The sequence below is a fragment of the Etheostoma cragini genome, chromosome 7 (genome assembly GCF_013103735.1).
Source record: "Etheostoma cragini isolate CJK2018 chromosome 7, CSU_Ecrag_1.0, whole genome shotgun sequence".
In the NCBI taxonomy this organism is placed as follows: domain Eukaryota; kingdom Metazoa; phylum Chordata; class Actinopteri; order Perciformes; family Percidae; genus Etheostoma; species Etheostoma cragini.
This window is the reverse complement of record NC_048413.1, coordinates 16,996,986-17,019,785: the sequence shown is the minus strand read 5'-3', so window position 1 is coordinate 17,019,785 and position 22,800 is coordinate 16,996,986. Positions and strand designations below refer to the sequence as shown.

General features: G+C 40.4%; 1 protein-coding gene across 1 annotated transcript; it reads right to left on the bottom strand.

Annotated features, from left to right (window-relative positions):
• Positions 1-704: 704 nt before the first annotated feature.
• On the bottom strand, positions 705-19,395 carry ctnnbip1 (catenin, beta interacting protein 1). The gene is made up of 4 exons (XM_034876702.1): positions 19,247-19,395; positions 10,635-10,749; positions 9,972-10,062; positions 705-2,170 (listed from the first exon to the last, which is right to left on the bottom strand). Exons 2-4 carry the CDS (start codon positions 10,728-10,730, stop codon positions 2,112-2,114), a joined length of 246 nt encoding a protein of 81 aa, XP_034732593.1. The 5' UTR covers positions 10,731-10,749; positions 19,247-19,395; the 3' UTR covers positions 705-2,111.
• Between the last annotated feature and the right edge of the window lie 3,405 nt (positions 19,396-22,800).

Here is a 22,800-nt window from a genome sequence, read left to right as displayed (position 1 = left end):
TATTCCAGTTGAGTCAATTAAGAGATTTTTTTAGATTTTGTTGAAATCAGTAAAGGAATAAAAAAAACATGGGTACAAAGTTTTCTTTCATTATTAAACCAAAACATAAAATCTCTGCCCTAAATATCAAAATGTATTTTTTGCAAATATCCCATTGATAATAGTGCAAGAGATAAAGTACAGTCAGAACTAGCACGCAGCTCTTATGTTTGGCTTCATGTGTTTAGTTACAGGTAGTTAAAAATTAGAGTGTGTGATTTTAGTGTGAACAAAGAGCCAGTGCTGAGGACATTAAACTATCTACTGGTTCTCCTCCTTTAATGATGTGCTCAAGGAAGTCAATTCAATAAACAATAAATTACAACTACGGCTTGTCTTTATCAATTTTTTTAAATCATTAGGTTATTTTTTTTTCTCACCGACAAAAAAAAAAAATACAATTGGCACTATAAATTCATTATTGTATTTTCCCAACAGTCTGTACAATAAAAAGGTTTTAGAAGTCACAATAACCCGAAACCAGTGTTTGGGCAGAATGTGTATACAGCTGTGTTTCATGTGATTATGTCTGCTAGTGTCTTTAATTCTCACGCTTTCCATAAGAGAAAAACAGCCTATGGTTCAAAATAAAGCAGCAGAACAACAGGGGCCTCGTTTATAAAACTGTGTGTAGATTTGTTGAGAAGAAAACTAAATAATACACTCACCTTAATGGCCTCGTCATCCTGCGCTGTTAACTCCCATAATTAAACATGACTGATTAATAACAACAGGTCTGTTGTGAGTGTTAATACACACATCAACCAGCATGTCAATCTAATATTTGTTCATTAACGAAAGGTCAGATGCAACATCCACAAAGAGAAATGAGCTCTTGAGTAAGTTAGATTAAGGGTTTGGTGTTTGTTAGTATTTCTAGTTTGACCAATAAGAGACATCAGCGGGTCACAGCAGCAGCAAGCACTGCGTGATCAGAAAGTCAAATTATTCTAAAATAAAAGTATAAACACCAAAAAACATTTCTGCATATTGGAGCTTACTGCACTTAGTTTGGCTCAATGGACGTCCATTGGTGGGATTAAGCCTGACGGCTGCCTCGCCCCTTCCATCTTCGCCAACTATTTTGCATGGACACCATTGCTGCATCCGGGGCTTGGCGCCGCCCAGGACGGTTGGGATTGGTTTAAAGAAACACAAAGAAGCCAGAGTGTCTTACGCTCTATCCCAGAATAGATATGCTATGTCGCCAGATCATACTTCAGCAGTGGAGATAGGTCTGGCAATGCAAGACTACGCAACAGCAGAATATTAAGTGAAATGATTTGTCTGAATAGAGTTATTAATACATTAGATTTTATATCACTACTCTGCTTTAAGCATGCAGGTTACAGTAGATGTGTTGATGCTCTCCAATAACGTCCTAACAGCTGCGTGGGACAGGACAGACCCATCTTTCACGCCTCCTCTTTTACACATGAAATGTTTATAAATGAGGCCCCCTTTGTGACAGAATACAAAAGCTTTTATAACACAACAGCTAAATCAAAAAACATTTTCAGCCCCATTAGGGTAAGCAGAAAAAATTAAAAATGTCTCCCCTAACACGACCTATCATCACACTCGCTGCTCGACCAAAACTATATTTCTCTTTGCTTCAATCAGCTGATGACTGGTCACTTCTTCCAGTGACCACAGCAGATATAATATGTAACACTGCCTAAAGTCTCAACACAGACAAAATCATACAAAACAATACTAAGCCACTCAGACAAAAAAAAAAAAAAAAACTACATTTGATATTCATCCCACACTTTGTGAGTGTTTTCACTGACGGCCTTTGTTGCCGAGGCTTCAACTCACAGTGAAGCACTTGAGTGCATCTCAGGTAATGGTGTGCCAGCTTGTATGAGGAGGAGTCAGGGACAGGAGAGCAGGGCAGCCACCTCGTGGTGTCTCTCCCCTCCTCTTCTGTCCCTCCCGGGTACCCATCCACTCCTGAGCTCATCAGTGTCAGATTTGTGGTAGTTTGGGTTGCTGTGGATCAGGTGTGGGGTGGGACGGGGGTGGGGAGGGATGTAGTGGGGTGGAATTGGGGGGGGAGGGGACCAGGGTCACTGTCGGCGATCCTCCGTCTCTGACCGGGAGAACGCCATCACCACGTCCTCTGCACCTGGGAACCAACAGCAGAACGGCCGGTTAGTCCTTCAAACAAGAAAAAGTTTTATCTAAATGACACATTGAGCCATTTACCCAAAATGCTCCTCTGCGACACTAAACAACACGACAAAATTATAATAAGTGGGCATAATTCACTGGCTTTGTTTGGATTCAGAGACTAATTGGATAGGAATGTTGTGTTTGCCCCTCGGTTCGTTTGTGTTCACACGGTAACATTCGAGAGCGACCCAAAATAGGAGATAAAAAATGTTGTGTGTGGGCGAACAGTTCTCTCATTGGTCATGGATGTTAAGAGAAAACGCCAAACGAGCTAGGTGTGAATGAATACACCCTGAGACTACCAAGTGAACCAAACACTTAAAGTGTAAGAAACACAAAAAAAGACATCTGCGTTCAGATGTACCTTCCATAAGAGCCTTGCATCAGGTGCTAAAATGTGTCTCAAGTAATCAACTGGGATCAAATATTTCTTCTGCTAACATTTGTGTGTTTGACAACGGCTAAACACCTGTAATACAGTCTGATTTGATTTTTTGGAAACTTTATCCAAAAGTGTTTGGGACGTTTGTTGTGCTTGTACAGTGCAAAGTGTGAAAGGAGAGGAGTTATGGACAAGTCACTGGATCCTGTAAATCCTGTCAGTTGTGACTATACCGCAAAGGAGGAATATACTGTCGTGAATATCTGCAATAATCATTTCATCTACAGTACTGCCATGTTCAACTGAAAGCCACAGCCTGTCATTACGCCGCCCTGACGGGAGATACCATAACACGTTGAGTGGCCCGCTGACAGCAGCTACCTGCTCTGCCATGATAACACTTGGAGCTGAGGCTTCAATGCCATTCATTCAATCTCCTCAGCTCTATCAGCTCAGGTTCTGAGGCACTAGATTGTGAGTAAAACAATACTAGATTTGATGATATCAACCTCACTAAGATGTTGATGAAAAAGAACCAATGGCTCCTGCAGAAAAGACACTGAAACGATCTACAGCATACAAGGTCTGATTTATTACTATCTATTGTGCCTCTTTCACTTTTACCAAGTTAATGAGGACAAACGGATAATTAGTCTTGTATGGGTTGAGTCAACTTGTGGGTCCTCCCAGCTACACAATGAGAGTGTGTTAGCTGGCTTTTGTTTAACAAGGAATCACTCCGTCATTTGCCAACTGCAAAGTCATTTTGGCCTGCTCACACCTGCTGGGACAGTTTTTCTCTGATAAAGGGATATACATTTTCCAATTCTGTTTGCGTAAGAATAAAAATAAAATACACAATACTCCTTCAGCACTGTCTCTAATTTTTGGCAAGGATTTTCAATTTGAGCAATTCCGTCTCTAGCCCCTCCTTAGAGAGAGAGAGAGAAAGAGAGAGGGAGAGATAGAGAGAGACAGAGAGAGAGAGCTAAAAACACTTGTGCCAGATGAAGTGGACATATATTAAAATACCTCTTGCACTGTCATGCTCGACAGCTTGGTGAAATGCATTTACTTGTTGTTAACGAAAGTAAAGTGATTGTACGCATTTTACAGATGAGGTAAAAATGACAAATAGGTGCCATGGCCTACAAATGATTATGCACTGGAAAAAAACAAGCTATGATGATCATTTCATGACATAAATATCATTAACACCGAGTAACATCTTTGCAGACGGCTGAGAGAACTTCATACAGCACCTCTTGCCAGTCTACTGTAAAAATGCTTTAGCACAGCCCTCAAGTGTTTGTTAGATTTAATTATTGTGGAGATATGAAAGTAGGCCAGGCACTGTGAGCACGTATTAGGCACACCATCCCCTCAGACAGCGCAGACACTCCCAAACACTAAATGTTGTGTTTCATTTGGCCATCCTTATGTTGAAGATCATAGGCATCTTTCTACGCTGCATTCAGGTCACTGAGAGCTTGGTAAGATCAAGACTTTGGGGGGAGGGTAACCTTTAATATGAACTCCATTTCCTCTTGTTAACTCATTGGCCTACCCAATGAGATTATGGAAACGAAGAAGCTAAAAGTTGCACCAGGAGAGGAAACTAGAGACAGAGTGATGAAAAACAAATCATGCTGTATGCTGTTCGTCTTCAGTTTTTAACGTAGATCTCATCTGCTTTGAGACAGCACGTAGTGATAACGAGGCTTGAACAAAATACAATTATGTAACGCCAACACAATGGGAAACACGACTTGCAGACACTACTGCTGAATAGTACAATAAGACCATAAGATTACGCTTAGGCACAGGAACTTGCAAAAACACCCATTTATCACAATAAATGCCAGTCTGAATCATTTTGTGGATACGTGAAGGAGTTCACCCTTGTGAAAGTTTAGAGGAAGCACATGACAGACATTGTGCAACTTGAGCCAAACGAGCAGCAGAAAGGCTTTCAAACTACCTCCACAGAGCTAAGTGGCTGGATGGACTATATCAGTTTTACTTTGCCTGGGAGTCCTGCGCGGACCTCGCCCTTCCACAAACACACATACAATACACACACAGACAGACGCACATTAAAAAAAGCTCACGCCAACACGATGGAGACGTCCGGCCCCTTGAAGCTGTTGCCTAGCGACAGATAAAAATCAGACTGCATCAGTGGAGGGTAGGCTGCTACCTATGAGCAAACAGCTTCTAGTTTGTTAGCATGCGGCTCTGTGTCCGGCAGTTCTCCGGCCCCTCCCTCCACGGTGCACTGATCTGCTCCTCACCCAGCCTGGTGGGGGTAAACACAGCGGCTGCGGACAGTGGATTACATAAATAACAGCAACCACAGGCATGTCATTCAATTTGTCCGCCATAAACATTTTGAGAAGAAGAACAGCCTCCTCAAATGGTCTTTCATGGAAAGGAATATTGAGATAGAAGTAGAACAGTTTTGATAAGTCAAAGAGTGTTTTTATTTTCAAATACAAGTCATGTTTTGAATTCAAATATGCACCATCAAAATGCTATGTCTATCTAGTGCTAAAACAGCTAAAGATGATTTTACTGAATTCCACTCTTTTTAAGCCACATCCAAAAGGCAAATTATCTTAGGCAGTAGATTTTTAGGGAGCAGGTCCAGAATCAGTTTATTTACACTTTTTTGTCCAAGGAGCAGAGATCATTAGAAAGAACATTTGTTAAGTTGTACAAACTATCCTATAATATTTGTTCAACTACAAACCTATTAACATACTTGGGAGCGAGATTAGAGCGTATGTGACAAATAAAGCCTCTGTGTTTCAGTGAGTTGAGTCACGTAGACGTGGTCTCTGGCTCTGAATCATGCTGCAGTGACAGACAGGATAAAGTAAGAATCAGTAGCACTCTGCCCTGGCGCTAAACAAAGGCGTTACTCGATGTCACATGACTTTCACTTGAAAAGGTGAGTTTAACGATTGCGTTATACCAGGATTATAACACAGAAAAAAAAGATTGTGTATTGAAAGTGCATGGCTGCTGCACCATTTTAGACAAGACGCCATATTTCTGTAAGAAGGGCTGAGACAGAGAGAGAGACAGAGAGAGAGAGAGATTGTAATATCATACTGACTGTGTAATTAGCACTCCTGCTAGCCTCCAGGCCCCTAATGACACCTGCTCCAATCTATCGATGCAGCACGTTGCAGCAACACCAGAGCCCACAGGGATTCTTAGCTTTCCTGGGACAACTGAGGTTGCTATGGCAACCCCATCCTCGTTTATTCTCTTTTGTTGAGGCCCTCAGACATCTTTCAGGGGAACAGTAAACTTTCCTTGTCAATTCAGACAGGATGACAAGTCCTGAAATTGCTGCATTTATGTGTTTCTCTGACAAAGTGTATTGTTTAAAGTGACATAATGTCAGTCATAAAAAGCTCCAAACAAGAGAGTTAAAGGGGGAATAACAACATCGGATTGTAAAGACAAAACATCTGTACTCCCATATTGTTCTTCAACTGCTGTTCAGCAGAAAACTCGGTGCGCCACAAAGTTATTCATTTTTACCTAAAAAGAAGCAATTTACACTGAAACACAGACCCAAAAATCCAGGCCTCCCTTAATGAGTCCACACTTAATTTTCAATCACGATAACTTTTAAACAGAGAATGCAAACTCCTGCTCGCCTGCCATCCTCCGTTTCTCTGCGGAGCCGAAATTCAACTACATCAAGGTATTTTAGCGCAAAAGCTGAATGAGCAAAAAGCTCCAGAGCCATTGGCAGAGAATTCCTATTGGCCTGATTAAAATTGCAAAACAAACTTATGTATTTACATGTATGGTAATCAGCCAATTACATTTTCTGAAATGCAAATTCCGTGACCCATAAACTTAAAAGAAATATGAGCGGCAAACCCTGAATTGGTTTTCTCTTGTTTCTTACGAGGAACCAGAATACCATTCGACAACTGAGCAGAGGGAATGATTCATGGTTTGAGAAACATTTCCAATCAGTCTGATCACATGTGATGAAGGATGACATCATCCCTGTATAGATTAGACTGTCTAGAGATTTTTCTTATCAGAACATGTTAAAGCTGACAACACCAGCACTGGTATCAATTTGTCGACATTAGCTTTTGTCTGCTCTCGCACCTAAACTTCTATTTAACATTTCCTGAGTTCAGTCTGGCCTTGAATTAGAGTAATCAATACCTGAGCGTGTCTCCACAACGGCATAGTGCCTTCAGTGCCCTCAAAGCATGCCGCCACTCGATCGATGAAGCCATGTCTGACACGTGACACTAGTGCTCCATGTGGAGAGCCCGGAAGGACGCTAGTATTGGAGAATCTTGCATCAGCAAGTTCAAACGGTCCTCTGTTTCACACCGCTGGATACTGGGCCTGAATCTCTTTGGTTGGAGCCATCTGACCTCTAATGGTGCCCGCAGTATTAACCATAGACAGTTAAAGAAATGGACCAACAGATCCCGTTGCTCTGGACAGAGACCAGTGAAGGATATTAGAAGCACTTTTCCAGTGATGTCTGAGCGTTACTGCGCAGCCTCCAAATCAGCTTGACGACGTAGATGTGCCGGGAGCAACGTGTCTGAAAGTTATACGTCTTCTGGTAGCTGTGCCAGAGAAATTTCAATCATTCCCAATCTTGCAGAGACGGAGAACATAGGTATATGTAAGGAGATAACATAGGCACAGGCTAATTATTGCTAACTAAAATGCTAGTTTACATTAGTAATTAAACCTAAACAGCTAATCTAAGTCCATACTGTCAGCAAGCTTACCCTGTACTATACGGTGATTCCTCTACTGTGCGACAGTAAATCACGTGTTTTATGACACAATCGTTAGCCTATTTTTACAAAAACGTCTGCTATGGCGGCATAACGTGAGATACAAGCTAATGGAGCCTTTTATACATTGTTTTATACATTCTTTAAAAATGACGGACAAATAGAGTCTTTAAAAGCTGTAATGCTGCAATGAAGCATCTTCGGAATGGTTAACTACATTATGTAATGTAGCTATTTGGATCAGTTGTAGGTAGGTGTGCAAAGTTGAATAATAGGTTAGCATTATTACCACCTTTGGTATTCTAAAATGCATAGAATTAACATAGCAGCATTACAAGGCATAGCATAGAAGTCAGGTTATCTTTTCAAGGTAACCTCAAAGTACTACTAACGTTAAGTGACTGGTAGTAGTAACTTTTTTGTTTGTGCCATAGCAAGCTCTCCCCGCGCACACCTCTACAATGAAACAATATTTATCTTAGCTAATCTATATTTTAAAAAGGCAATCAATTTGTGCTTGTATGGAAACCTAAGTCAAAAATAGGAAATATAATATATTGTCAGATCAACAAGTGACTCATTTGCACTCTTGCTTCAACTGACAGATCTCCCTATCCCACTCTCCACATGACCTCACGTCACATCTAGACAGACAGCTTCTTATTTTATTAGTATTTTTTTTTACTTATCACATTTTGTAGCTGTTTTAGTAAGAGTAAGGTACCGGAAAAAAAACTGTTGAATACCGAGACAGAACACCAGGCACCGGTCCTGATATGGGTTCAGATGCGAAAGGTACCCAACCCTAATGTCCAGTACAATTAACACACTGAAATTCACTAAACTGTGATGTCATCTCCCCCAAAATGTTTATGTGCAGATCACACATATACCTACATTTTGCTTTGTGATATTTCCCACTATTCTTCTAGACTAGACTTCCCTCTTCACAACAAACTCAAAAGGATCCCGAATGTGCTGATACCTACAAACTGCTGTCCTTCAGCGTTGATTTAAAAGTGATCAACTCACAACTATCTCCATGACGCCTAATCACAGTAATTAGGATGCAGCCCCCAAATAATTTATTTGCACACAGAGGACATGGCAGGCTGCCAAATGACACTAAATGTTTCTGTTTTTGCGATTTATAATGCATACTCTGAGCACCTTACACCAGTCGTTTTTGTCCATAGTGAATGGGGCTCTTCTTAGCAGTATTGACAGCACAGAGACACGGAGTCCTGCATCTACTAAAGGGCATGGAGACTGAGACCAGAAGACAGAGGGTATGTTTCATAGACTCAAAGCTACGGTTTAGTTGTTTAAAAAGACAGAAACCATCCTTGATAAATGAATGACTAAAAATCTATGCTGATCTCACTTTGGTGCTGCAGTTTTTAAGTGCTACCATCCCTCCTACATGACGCAACGCTTCATGTTCTGCTGCTTGATGATGAAGCACACTGTAATAATGCAATTTACATTGTCCATTATGCAACGATCCATATTACAATTCTAATGATGCATTGTAAAAGACAAAGTCATTGTGCCTTTTACTTGCCTCCTTAACACCATGTACCTAATACAACACGGAAAATTATCTATTTATCAATTCAGACAAAGCTGATTGTTTCCTTGCAAAGAAAGGACACAGAAAAGGAGACATAACTGTAGGTGAAGTGTTGCAGACAATTTTCCTGACTTAATGCTCCCCTGAGGGACCAATATCATAAGCGAAAAAGTAAGGCCTGGGCACCAGCAGGTTTACCACAGGAGGACAGCAGGGCTCCTATCTGACAGCTGTGTTTGGACTGAGCCTGAAAAGCGGCTGATAAGTCTACTTCCAGAAAATATAAAAATAATCAGTCATTTTGCTGCGGATCTCTCAGGTAACTGCAGTGCATCGCCACGTCTGGTTTTGTTTCATGTAGCGCCATCTTGTGGTTTAAGAAATGTGCAAACTGTAGGGGACATGAAGAAAGAGCAACAGCGCCTTCTGGTGCCCCGAGAAAAACATGACCATCAAATGGAAAGTCAAATTTCGGAGTAAACCTTATAACAACCATTGTAAACAGTGATTTGCTTTATCATATAAACATATCAATATTTGAACTGTCTAGGCCACTCGTGAAAGCAGTGATGTACTCATACTGAGGGTGAGTCACTCGGTTCCAGTCAGCCAAACCGTTTGCTGTGTGAGTAATCTCACAGTCCTGTTGGGATGCTGAGTCAGCCTCAGTGAACAGTCAGTAAACCTGTTAGGCCTGCTGGCGTTAAGGACTCATGAGTAAGTGATGTGGCGTGTTGAGGGATTTTCCTTTGTTTTTGGTTTGGGCGAAAGTAGCACATCAGTGACATGTGAAGGTGTGGTGTTTGTGAGCTAATTTAGGCGTGTTTCATAAACACCTTCTATCCTTATTCCTTCAAACATCTAAATATTCAAACTACAGAAGTTTTAACTATTGTCCTGCATAGAAATACAAAACTTTGAACAAAAAACAAATGAAAATTTCTTGACGACTGTAAATGAACTGGATGCCTCTGAACACGTGTGTGCGTCCCAGCCTTACCCTGGTCTATGTTGTGCTGTGGTAGCTGGCTCATCTGACTGTGGACCACACCTGCGTAATTCCGGAGAAAAGCCTCTTCACTGGGCGTAAGCTGAAGAGGAGCAGACAACATTTCCCATTATCAAACAAGAACATACCACAGAAAACATTATTTTGAAGGAGAACACGTATGTTTTTCACATGCTGATTGGTTAAATAAAGTTGTGAAAAAACTTTATTTAACCTTAAAAAGAAAATAGCAGTCCAACATCACTAACCTGATAACTCATATTTTTGGGTAGAAGTTGTTTCATTTATATTTACTTCTTAATAAAATCAATTTTTAAGACCTGTCAAAATTTTATTCAAGACATTTTAAGATTATTGGATGTTAGACTTTAGACCTGTGTAAACACTGGTCTTTTAGTCACTAAAGCATCTTATCACGTACACTTGCCTTTAAAAAAAACATTTTGACACGTTAATGATGGTTTCTGGTCTTTATAGCCAAGTTGGTAAGGTTTTATAGGGGCAGATTTCAAGAGGATATCGTCTAAAGACATGTGGGACTTTTCTGATTAAACAAACATTGTGTGCATGAGCTGGACAACAGGTAGCGCTAAAATGTTTAGCTGTTTTTTAATGTGAATACCCAGATTGTGTTAGTCAAGACACTGTACTTACATTTGATCCCATTTTCTTTAGCATGAGCAAGACCCGCACTTTCTGTTGGATGTACATGTCTTCAGGAGACTTCCCTGGGGCCTCCTCGCGGTTCATCCCCCCTGCTCCTGTGGCTCTGGACACACAAACAAATTCACGTTAAACATGAATTGCAAAAAATCACAAATATGCAAACACAGTTCTTAAAAGATTAAAAAAATACTACTGTGTTGTTACAGCCACACTATAAACTGACAGACTGGAACTATAATAAAAACCTTTTAAGTGTTGACACTCACCCCTGCAGTGTTGAAAAGTGATAGCTAACTATTGTTTTCACTTGGGTTTTTTTCCTCAAATTGTGACAGATATGAGATTATGGCTATAGTCAAGGCTCTTAACAGTCAGCATCATTCAGCTGGACTATAAGACTGGCTTTTTCAATTATCAAATGGTTCTAACCTGACTTCTCAGACATACAGAACTATACTGGAACTAGATGTCTTATCATTAGGGTAAATAATACAGACTGTAGTCTGTGTGAAGATAAGAACATCTATATATATGTATATTTTCATATTCATATAACTCAAACAGTGGTACTATTAGAAGTCAGAAGCCTAGTTTCAGTGCAATCACAGGGCTGGTTTGGCACTTCACAGCGTGAATGGCTGTCATAAATATTGCAAGGCAGTTTTCACACAGATCTCGCCCCTGCCTGCTCCTACTATCTCATATTCTCTGGCTAACTAATGACCTATTTTCTCCGTCAGTCTGCAGAGATGCAAAATATAGGCAAAGGGGGCGAAAAAGAGGGAGGGAAAAGAAGGCTATAAAAAGGAGCTGCCAAAACTAATACGGATGACAGAAAAGGGATAGGTTCCGCTGTGATAGCACACGCACATCAAGGCCGGCTATTGTCTCATTAGATTTCTGTTATAACGCACTAACAAAAAGAGACATAGCGCCGCGGCTTGATATCCAGCATACATTTTCTAATGGAAAAAGCTAAGAAAAAAAAATAATTCGCAGAAAAAAAAAAAAAAAAAAAAAAAAGGAAGATAAATCTGGTCTGAAAGAAAATAAGATTTAATGGAGAGAATATCAGTATGCAAGTCAGGATTTGTTCTCCCCTAAGAATCTTTCATGAAAAGCCTATGGGACCAGCAGGGACTATGATAGTTCTGGCAATTTATTTTGGCCTCTTATCTATACAAAGGACCACTAATGCATGTTGACAGGCTGTTTGATGTGGGGTTATATTTAATTGAGAAGCTGGCTTGCTGTCCCCACTTCCCAGAGCCCAGCAGGGGGAGAAGGATGAATGGCCTACCGTTGGCCATTGGCTGCCACTGTGAGCGTGTGGATTCATCCAGATCAGAGCAGCTGGAGACCATGCTTCTGGCCATAGTCCTTATAATTATAGCAACCTTTGGTGGCTGTTTACTGCAAATAACACCTGACTTTGTCTTTTTTTCTGTTTTTAGCCACACAAAGTGGTCATAGGACACGGTGAAGATGGATAACTTTGGTTATTTACTTCCACCTTGGTGTCAGCCATAATTAATTGGAGAGCAAGTGAAGTCTCAAAGCAGACATGAAAAGATAAAGAGAGCTTGCTGGTGTCAGTTGCTTAGTACACCTTCAGGGAGGTGTTGGTGGTGAGGGTGAAGGGGGTGGCAGTGTCTTCACATCAGCAGCAATGACACGTTTGATCACGTTTCCAAGCTCCTCGCGCCAGACAAATGGAAGAGCTAAAGACTCCAGGCAGTGAGACCTACCAGTGCGAAATAACAAAGAATGAAGCGTGACATAAACTCAGGAGTATCAGAAGCTCGCTAAGACGTGTAAGACGGTCACTGCATATAAAGAGTAGAGGGTGAAGAGAGTGTAGATAACATTACTCTAACTGTCAAAAGGTGTCATCTTGTCTTGAGATTTTTAAAAGACAAAGATGACACAACATCTATTAATATTCAGGGATATTTTGGGACTTGACAACTTCACAAAAGGCCATTATATTCCACATTCATCTGTATTAAACAGGCCTCCTGCCTTCACGAGGCTGCGGCATATCTGATCATTTGATGTCTGCGTTTGAAGTTTGAAAACTGGCCATATTTAGTACCATCTCTGCCCAGGATGCTGACTGTTTCGAGAGCTGCAATTTGTGTTTTTACCAGCCTGAAAAAACATTTATCTTATCCCACTATCACAGCGATATCTGCTATGAGAACAACAAACAGTGTGCAAATCCCATAAGGAGTATCTCTGCAGGAGGTGGAAAGAAACAACGTGGAAATGTAAATGGGGGTGATCAGTGATGTTTTTTTATTGTCGTGACATGTTTGTGAGTCACTTTATAAAATGAGCAAAGGGAAAAGAGTCAAATCTTATTCTTTTGTGGATGTTACCTATTCTTTTTCAGACTGGAAGAGGCATAAAGACTAATTTGAGATGACTATTTTGGGCAGCAGAGTAGTTACAGAACTGAAATACAATTCTGCTACTCAGTGAACTGGACAACAACATGTGTACAACAGTGATTAACACTGTGCATAATGTAATGGACAGTTTCATCAATGCAATCCTGCTGAACATAGTAGCTTTCCATCCATGTTCATAATACCAAAAATGCGCCAGATGGTACACGTCTGCCTGGCTTAGGGCAGTTACAGAGTCAACGCTGGCGCCGTGAAAAAACAGTGTAAGCAACGCGCTCCTTTTCATAGTCTACACTGCGAACACAAGCATCATGGGCAATGCGTGAAATGCAATACACTGCTCACACAACAGAGGTAAGCCGGGACGGCTGATATTCAGATCAAAATGGCAACTGCAGAGGCGTGCATCCTGTAGCTTAATTTTTCTGAAGGTACAACCTATCAAACATCGAAATGTTGACAAATAACGCCAGTAAGAATATGTAGCCTACAATATAGGGAGGCAATTTAAGTCTAATTAAAAGGGTGCCGCATGAGGTGTTTGATGTTGCGCATCAAAATAGCGCTTTGTTCCTGTGAGAGATTTTGTAGCACAGGTAATTACAAAAAGTGGTGTGCATGCCGCTACTCTCGCTTTTCCTCATCCTCTCTATCTCCCCCTCTCCCTCCCTCTCTTTCACCTGCCGTATTTCTTGCAGACTATCCTGGATTCATAATCGGCCTGACGCTATAGCTCCCTTTTACCACCACGGGAGGCTGATGATGTCGGCTGGTAAGGGGACTTGATGGGTAACTGCAGAATTGGTCGGTTGCATTCATAGCTTCTTCAGTAAATATAACATATACCTGAAATAATGTACAATAATTGCAGTTTTGCCCCCACCGACAACGCATAGTATCTTATGTGTCGATGTGTTGCTTTACAAAAACTGGGACCAAAGCATAGCGATGCGTATGCGATGCAATGACTCTGTGACAGACCTAGCCAACCTCTAAATAAGGTCTTCCTGTGTATCACTATTGTATTCCAACATTTTAAACACACTGGGTCAACAAAATGCCCAGTTCAACAGGTTTTTAAAGCCATATATTAAAAACTAGCGTATCATCAGAGGCCTGTATCTTGAAATACTTATTTTTTAAGGTTACTAATCGCATCTTTGTTTTCTCTGATTAAACTTTTCTGGGAAGACTAACTCTTCTATTTCCACTTTGTGAAGTCTATCTTGACCACAACTAAACAGTTCAGACCAAGGCTGCTTAATAATAAGAATGTTTAAAAGTAAGAAATAATTCTTATTTAAAAAGATTAAGATTGTTTTTATTGGTGTTTTTTTGCCAAGATAAGAAAAAAATACATAAAAATCACCCAAAATGCAATCGAAACAAACAAGCATACTAACGTGCACATGTACACATATTTATAAAATGACCGTTTTGGTTGATCAGGATGCAGCGACAAAGAGAAAAATTACAATTGGCAAAACTCTATACTAAATAGTCTTCTGGAAAGAAAGAAACCTTGCTATGTTTAGTCTGCTCAGGTCATTCTAGCATAATTCGGATGTACACGCTCTTCTGTGCAACAGTGTCCTTAATCATTTCAAGGTTCACAATAAGGATCCTGGCAGAGTCCTTTGTGTGTGCCCAATGTTCACGAGGTGGGCTGGCTCAAGACTAATCCCTTGAGGGATGCTCAGCCAGCCTCAGACGCATTCGACTAATATTCCAGACGTAATCAAAGGCTTTCTTTAATACTGATCTGGGCATAATATCCCCCCCCCCCATGTAGGGCTCTTGTCAGTGTTGTGATGTTGGGTTGAGCGGAGACATTGAGCCCATCACAGCTAAATCCCAGCATCAATGATACTGAATTGAGAACTCTAAAGGGAAAAAACAGCCCACTTCAGATCTATAATCTGTACACGTGGTGGGATACATAATGTCTCTCAGTTGTGTATAATAATTATAGTCTATTTAATTCTTAAAAAAACATGATTGTCTTTTGAAAATGTATGTATCACAGATGGCTTGCAATTGATTGTGGATTGAAGAATGGCCTGTATTTCAATACCAGAGGGGCGAAGATTGCCCCCAAGATTTTGATTTTAATTTACCAGTTCAGGTTAATGTCCCAATCCTACATTAAGCAATCAGTTTATTTTCATTCAGTTAATTTAATTTCAATGTATGTTTAAAACACACTTACACAAACAGCATTAATGCATTTAAATCTACTCATAATAGCAATAGTATGCTTTTTATTTACTCATGTTGGTACACAGGGGTAATAACTATCATGCATTTTACTTTAGGCTCATTTCACCTAACTAAAAAACTTCATGCACTTATTGCTATATTTTTAAAAGGTGCCCCCAACATTTTGTAGATGCCGATTTTTTATTTTAGACAGTGAGGGCAAAGTTTGAACTTAATGTTTTAATTTCCTTCACAGTTGTCAAAATAACCAATGTTTTGAGTTACTATGGCATCACAAATATAGTATTTTATAGTAATTTAATATTTTTTCAGATACCAACATATTAAGATAAACATTTGCAAAATCAGCAAAAAACATTAATAATGTTCCACTGTTTGTGTTACATCACTAAGTTTCAAACATTGAAGAGTTGTTGCTACGTTATTTCTAAAAAGGTTTAAACTTAACGTGAGACAAATTACTCTTTTGGGGCACCGATGAATAAAATATAACCATCAAAATGTGCCCAGTGTAAAAAGAGCTAAAGTCACATTGTGATTTGGAATAACTGTAAACTTTACTACAATTACTGCAAAATGTCAAACAGTTTTTCCATGTGGCTGCAAATTACACACATTTAGTAATGCCACTTAAAATATAGAGAGAAGCATATTCTTTGCATGGCCTCTGCATTCCAGATTCCTTATGTACTTGAAACACAAACATGGAGAAGACTTCTCAAGACCGTTTCTACACTGTGACCGGGCCACAAAGTGCAGTGGGGAACTGATGCCAGAGATTACAGTATGCAATGTGATAGGCCCTCACATTTGCTGAGGGTCATGAGGGCAGACGCTGCCAAAGTGCAATGGCCAAGTCACACTTGGACCGGTCCACTTGTCAAACTTGTTACTGGCTCTAGAATCAGCTGTGCACATGATGCACAGTGTCTGCTTGTTTAAGAAATCAAATTCCTCCAGCAAGCAGAAAAACAAACCTCTAAGTTGACTGACAAAACTGAGTTTAGTTTTACACAAATGACCCTATAAGCCTGAACTCTAAGGCCCCAAGAGGTCAGTAGTCTCTACAGACTAAAATAACTAGCAATGGACTCAAAATAACCACGAATTTAATCATGAGGTGCGCCAACATCCCAAACAAATGTGCAAGAAACTTCAGTAGGCCAGAGGCTCGGTCTGGCGGAGTGGCTGTTTAACTACAGGTACACACACTCACGTCACGAAACCAATTCAACCAACTACTAGTGGTCATACCGTAATTAGTACACAACAATATTCCAATTCAACACTGTAATTCAGAAAAATAAATTAATCTGCCACATATTTTTATGATTAAACAATTGTTTAGTTTATAAAATACATTTTTTTTTTATTGAAAATATGAACACAAATCTGTGAAACAGACAAAATACATTTAGAAGCTGGAACCAAGAAATGGTAGTTTTGCTTGATAATGGATTTCTAAAGATTTAGAAATGGTTGACAATTTATTTTTGTCAATTGATCCACTACATTGTTCAGCACAATAGTGATGTCAGTCGCATTGCCTAGCTTCTACCCATCCAAACCTGCAGGAGACATAATGAAAACTAGCTGACCAGACCGACTCCCTCTGTGTCGGAGCAGCTTAGGGTCCTGAAACAGCATGGGACAGACGGGCAGATCTGGCTTAGACTTGCTGGATGTCTGCATGCTGTCTTTGTGTGAAGCCATCTCCTCACATGTACAGTGCCCACAACAATGGCTACAGTATTTGGGGACAATGGTGATGAACTGGATTGTGACAACATGATTGATAAGTAGGTCATGCCTTGTTGTCACCACGTGAGGCATGAACTCTTACAATTCTGCCCAACTTTACAGGCTTAGTGCATAGCTTGGTTTCTGGGTGTGCATAACTGTCATTTGACTATTTTTGTGCACCATTAAGTTGATACTAGGACCTTCAGAGTGGGAGTAACAGTAGGAAGGACATGGCATTTGACAAATGTATACCTTATGTCACTAGTAAACTTCTTAGATAGTAAAATCACTTTAAAAAAATTATTATTCCAATAACTTCTACATTTAATGCTTCTACCGTTCAAATAAGAACATACAGCAACTACATAATACAAGATGCAGGCAACATGGTCTTGCAAGGCAAGGCAGCTTTATTTGTATAGCACATTTCAGCAACAGGGCAATTCAAAGTGCTTTGTAGATGTTTCCATGACACCATAATGATACAACCAAGTTTTTTTTGCAGACCATGCTATCTAACATAATTAAATCTGGTCTATGAACTAAGAACATCTCAGCTCACTCCTCAGGGTCCTTCAAAGGAATTGAAACAGAAGCTGCTGCTGACTTAAGCCGGTCTCTTGGGGGTGCGGCTGCAAGATTTCAAAAGCGCAAAAGTGAAAGCAGGAAATAAAATTCTGAGAGTTATAGGATGTATGTGTTTGGAACAATACAAGGTAGAAATCCATGCACAACAGATAAAGAACCGGGAACAGAAAATATGGCTATGCTTTTAAGTTTGATTCTATAAAACGACTTGGTGGTTATCTGGAGGTCCCTGTCATTTGGACTGGGTGTTAGGCCATGAATGGATCGTAGCAGCTCTGGTATCATGTCAGGCCACAACAGGCCACTATGCGGCCTGAGTTAATGCTGACAAATGTGTGTGCTAAACGCAGAGCGAGAGGTTGTGAGATGAACCAGCACTTCCTCCGAAAAAAACCTGCTCGCAGGCAGCTGATGAGGTCCCTTCAGGGCTCAAGCAGCCACTGAAGAGCACCTGCCCTGACTGGGACAAGGCCAGGGAAGCGTAGCCAGGGTTCCAAATCTCTCTCCAAAATCCACCCAGTTAGGGGAATGTGCAAACTAGGCAGGGTTGACATACTACGGTCCATGACAAACTCTGCTAGTTGCCAGGAAGAGCACTCGCCTGTGGCCAAGCCCTGATACCAAGTGGCTGAAGCACTTATCAATGCCCCGCTGCGGGCAAGGTGCCAGCTTTCCCACTCAAAAGCTGTCAGCTATCTGGCATGTGTGGGAAAGCAGACACTCTGTAAAAGGCAGCGTTGCACATGACAATGCATCCATGGGTGGCATGATCTCAAAATAGCAAACCTATTCAGGAGTTACGTGAAAAAGAAAACTACATTACATGTAGTTACATGTAGTGTACATTAAAACCAAATTAAAAGAAGGTGACCACATTGTACAGTAGCAGGAATTGAAATGTTCTCTGAGCATTACCATGGTCGACTTGTAGGTGTTTGGCAAGTGTCCGTGCATCATAAGTCTGCTAAATCTAGGTTATATTGGCGTTAGATAAGATACGTTAAGTACAATGTTAACATCATAAACAAAAACGCCTTAACGCTGACGAGGATCTGCATAACGTACACTCAGGTCAGCTGAGATTTTTTAGTTTTTGGTAGTTTTTCTCCAAGTCAAACTCTGACTGAAAAATAACACAGCAAAGAAAAATGCCAGAACGCCAAACTTCAAACAAAAAACGTCGTTTTTTAAAGAGATGATACACATCACGACTGTGAACGGATCTTGTTATCATGTTGCGGGACGCAGACTGTTCAAACTGTAGCAGCGCTCTTGCTAGCTAGAAGCAAGCCTTCAACGCATTTTCGACATGAATCCTAATCAATATCCGTCGTGTGAAAAAATATGGACGGTTCTCTCAATGACTTTACAACTCGCGTTCATTTTAAACTGACATTTATTTAATTTAGTCTCCACCAAACCCGCGCTACCTTTGGCAAAGCAGCCAATGCTAACCAGCGAAGCTAGCTCGCTAGCATGCCCGAGACAAAAGCCTGAATGAAGTTCGTATGGGTGCAAACACCATCCAGGTACCGTCGCTCTGCCAGAAGTGTGAACGCCGGAAATTAAACACATGTATCGTTTTTAAAAAACCTGGCAATGTGCGCCTCATTAACAAAACGAGACATATGAGCTTACCCCTCCTGGTCCAGCTTTTCTTTCTTCTATGCTCTGTTTGAATGGTGTGTTGTTGTAGGAGGGCGTCCTGTTCCGGGGTCACATCCCTCCAGTCGCAGAGCTTCGGCGGACTGACTCAACGCAGCGAGAGTCCTGCTGAATGTTCAGTACCGCTACCGGCCACCGGGGCCGCCACCGGCACAGACAACACTGCATGGTCTCTAGGTTCTATTACAAAACGTACACGAAACACCAGTGGTGCAAAACGTACTTAATACCTGCATTCAAAAACATTACTTAGACATAAGTGCATAGGTATTGGCATCAAAACACACTACCAAAAGTCTAAGTTGGCTACTGACTATGCAAAATGTCCCTTTTCTAAATACTGAATTATTGTGTAAGCTTTACTAATGTTGCAGCTAAAGGTGGGGGTTGTTTAAACAACTATATTTTTGGTTATTAGTTGATTTATGTTTTCTAAAGTTATTAAATAAAGTTAGTGGAGTAAAAAGTACAATATTTCTCTCTAAAGTAGCGTAAAAAGGTAATACTAAAGTAAAGTACAAGCACCCCAAAAATCTTATTTAAATAGAGTTCTTGAATAAATGTCTCTTAGCTGTCATTTCAGCACAGCTAAACACACATCTCATAAAATACAAAAACCCGGTTAATACAAATTCTACTTTCTGTGCTGAACAGACTCATTTGTTTTGGCACACTTTGTTGATGTCTGGGGGGCTACTTTGTTACTTTATTAGCAAAACAATACTCACTAGACAGACTTTATCACATTACACACATCACACACCCTGCGTACACCTTTTGTGAAGCGTGAACTCCCACGGAATTGTACAGAAGGCCATTGCTCTGTGCACTTACTTAGGAGGGGAGACTTTGGTGGCTCTCGCCTCCATCCATGATCAAACTTTCTTTTAGGATGCATTAAATTAAGATAACATATGGCTAGGATCCTAGAAAGCCTTCTGAGCTCTGCTGTTGCAAACTGTTTATTGAGCGTATGTTTCCCTCCCAAGTGAAGCAAATGTAAAAAGAGGATGCAGATAAAGGAGATGTCTACATCAGACCTACGTTGACAGGATAATTTATTAGTTTTAGCTGCACACATGTAAATGAGGCCTTATTGTTAACATGTTTGTACCATTTAAAATAATTCAGGAATTACAATCAATTCAAAAGGCAACTGCAGTATATTTTACAATTGGCAAAGTAGCTCATGAACTCAATAGACTCACGCCTTCTGGCTTAAAGCTGCAGTGCTTAGCTGAGTCCATACTGAGGGACATTGATGACGCATATTTAAAGCCTGTTCCACAGCAAATATTTCAGAGGCTTATAAGGAAATTAAAATGTCTTGCTGTGTAATCTACAGCTGCACTTGCTCTTCTGTAAAAGTCATTGTACAGAAGTTCAACAGTAGAGATCATCTGAACTGTGATGCAAAATAAAAAGGCGATGAAAAGCACATCATCTTTTTTGCATGACTGACAGCAAGAAATACAGCATGTAAAGTATTCTGAATGCACCATAACATTAAATTATACAGCACACAAGTATAGAGGTGTTTAACAGTGCAAGCATGACATTTCTCCCATGGCACATCGGTTCAAAAAAATGCAATAAAATTCACGGTGCATAACTTAAATATCAGAAAATAACATCCACACACATTCCACATAATCTGAGATAAAACACTTCAACCACAAGTCTCTGGCTAATACGAGATTCTTGTTTGGGTTGTAATGTCTCATGTTTTCATCTTACTTCTTCTGAGCCTTTGATCAAACATCTATTTGATATCTTTGCTTAACCAAACGAGATCTAAAGCATTGATTAATGAGCTTTACAGGTGCTGGTATAGGCAGATTTTGTCACATTCAAAGAGAGCCAGTTTGCCGTTTCCCTGTTTCTAGTCTTAAACTGAGCTAAGCTATGAGACGGTAAAGATTGCTGGCTCCAGCGTCACATTTAACGGATGGACACAAGAGTGGTTTAGAGCTTTTCAATAAAGCAAATAGGCGAAATGTCAAACTATTCCTTTGTTGCTAAGTAGCAGTTTGGTCGGGTTCTAGTCTATATTAACAATATTTAATTAACGGGATTGATCAGGCGCCGCCGGAAATTCTGCTGGATGTCCCTCATTTTTGTCCGCATGTCCGTCACCTTCCGCTTTCATTGTGAACTCCGATAGATGAAAATTATGGTTAACTGAATCGCAGCTCTCTACAGGGTAACTTAAGACGGCTATCTAGATTATCTGTCCAATCTGAGTTTTCTGTTGCGCGACTAAAACAACCTTTGAACGTACGCGTGTTCCACCCAAACAAGTTCCTTCCAGAGGCTGTTTTGCAGAGGCACCGTCGTTAAGTCTGGAGCCCATCCCGGAATGCTGTGAGGACTAGCCAGACCCTCCTTAGCAGCGCTGTGGAGGAAGGTTTGGCAATGCAAGACTATCTTCTGGGTAAAACAGCCTGGTACACAGGAATGTTATCAAAATACTTGTCCCATTTAAAGTTTTTTTCTCATCTTACAATAACTTGTAAACGTTACAATGATTTATGTCTACTGGCAGTCCAGAGGTAAGATATTGCAGTTCAAAGCAATATTACACATCAATAGTAGAGTTGGGCGGTATCCAAATTTTGATGCCGTCAACCTCCTCATTATTTCACCGCGGTATACGGTATTACCGTGATAAATTAAAAATTATGAAATAAGGCTCAGACGGCGTCAAACTGTTGGCTTGTGCCTACACCGTTCATAAACTGAATACCAAACACTAATACTGAAACACCTCTCCCTTTTTATTAGGTCGGAGCCCGAAATGCCGCCAAACTGCAAAAGTTGTGATCCTCTTCGAGACCAGGTCACTCAGTGCGTGACTTACCACCCCCTCCCCCTCTCACTTTCTCCTCCACACTGTCACATGATGACAACCACACATAAGCATTTTAGGCATTTAAAAAATTATGTTTCATATTTAATCATTGTCTCCTATATGAGTGCATTACAATTGCTTTAATGACGGTATTAAACTTGATAGCGTTGCTATTTTTAGAGACGGTTTACTGTATTACTGTATTATCGCCCAACCCTAATCAATAGAGCAGTAAAACACCTTTTTAAAATATCATTCACAGCTTTGTACATGTACCTCAAAGCTACTGAATTAAATTAAATACAATAAAATAAAAAGACACATTTGCAAATGAGTGGAAATGACACAGCCAACGTAACGGTACAAAAGACTGAGGGTGAAACTGTCGCCCTGTTATTGAACTCTGTGACTGGACAGTGTCGTCTAAAGTCATCATAAGTTTGTTTGAAGTTTGCTCCCTGCTGAGCGATGCAGTCGGTAAAATGAACTTTCAGTCTCTGCTTCTATTTCATGGATTCATGACACTTTTGCATCTGCCAGTGGTTTTCAAGTAGCGATTTAAACACATCAAAAAAGCAAGTTTTTAATTTTTGTCTCCAAGTCAAAGGCATTCCACTGTTTGATGGGAGAAAGATGAGCGTGCTGGATTTTCATCATTGTCAAAATCTCTGGCTCA

Excerpts from the sequence above, each read along its gene's own strand:
- ctnnbip1 (XM_034876702.1), bottom strand. The coding sequence starts at position 10,730 with ATGAACCGCGAGGAGGCCCCAGGGAAGTCTCCTGAAGACATGTACATC. Across the intron at positions 10,063-10,634 it reads TAAAGAAAATGGGATCAAAT|CTTACGCCCAGTGAAGAGGC; the intron begins GTAAGTACAGTG and ends GCTCCTCTTCAG. Across the intron at positions 2,171-9,971 it reads ACAGCACAACATAGACCAGG|GTGCAGAGGACGTGGTGATG; the intron begins GTAAGGCTGGGA and ends GTTGGTTCCCAG.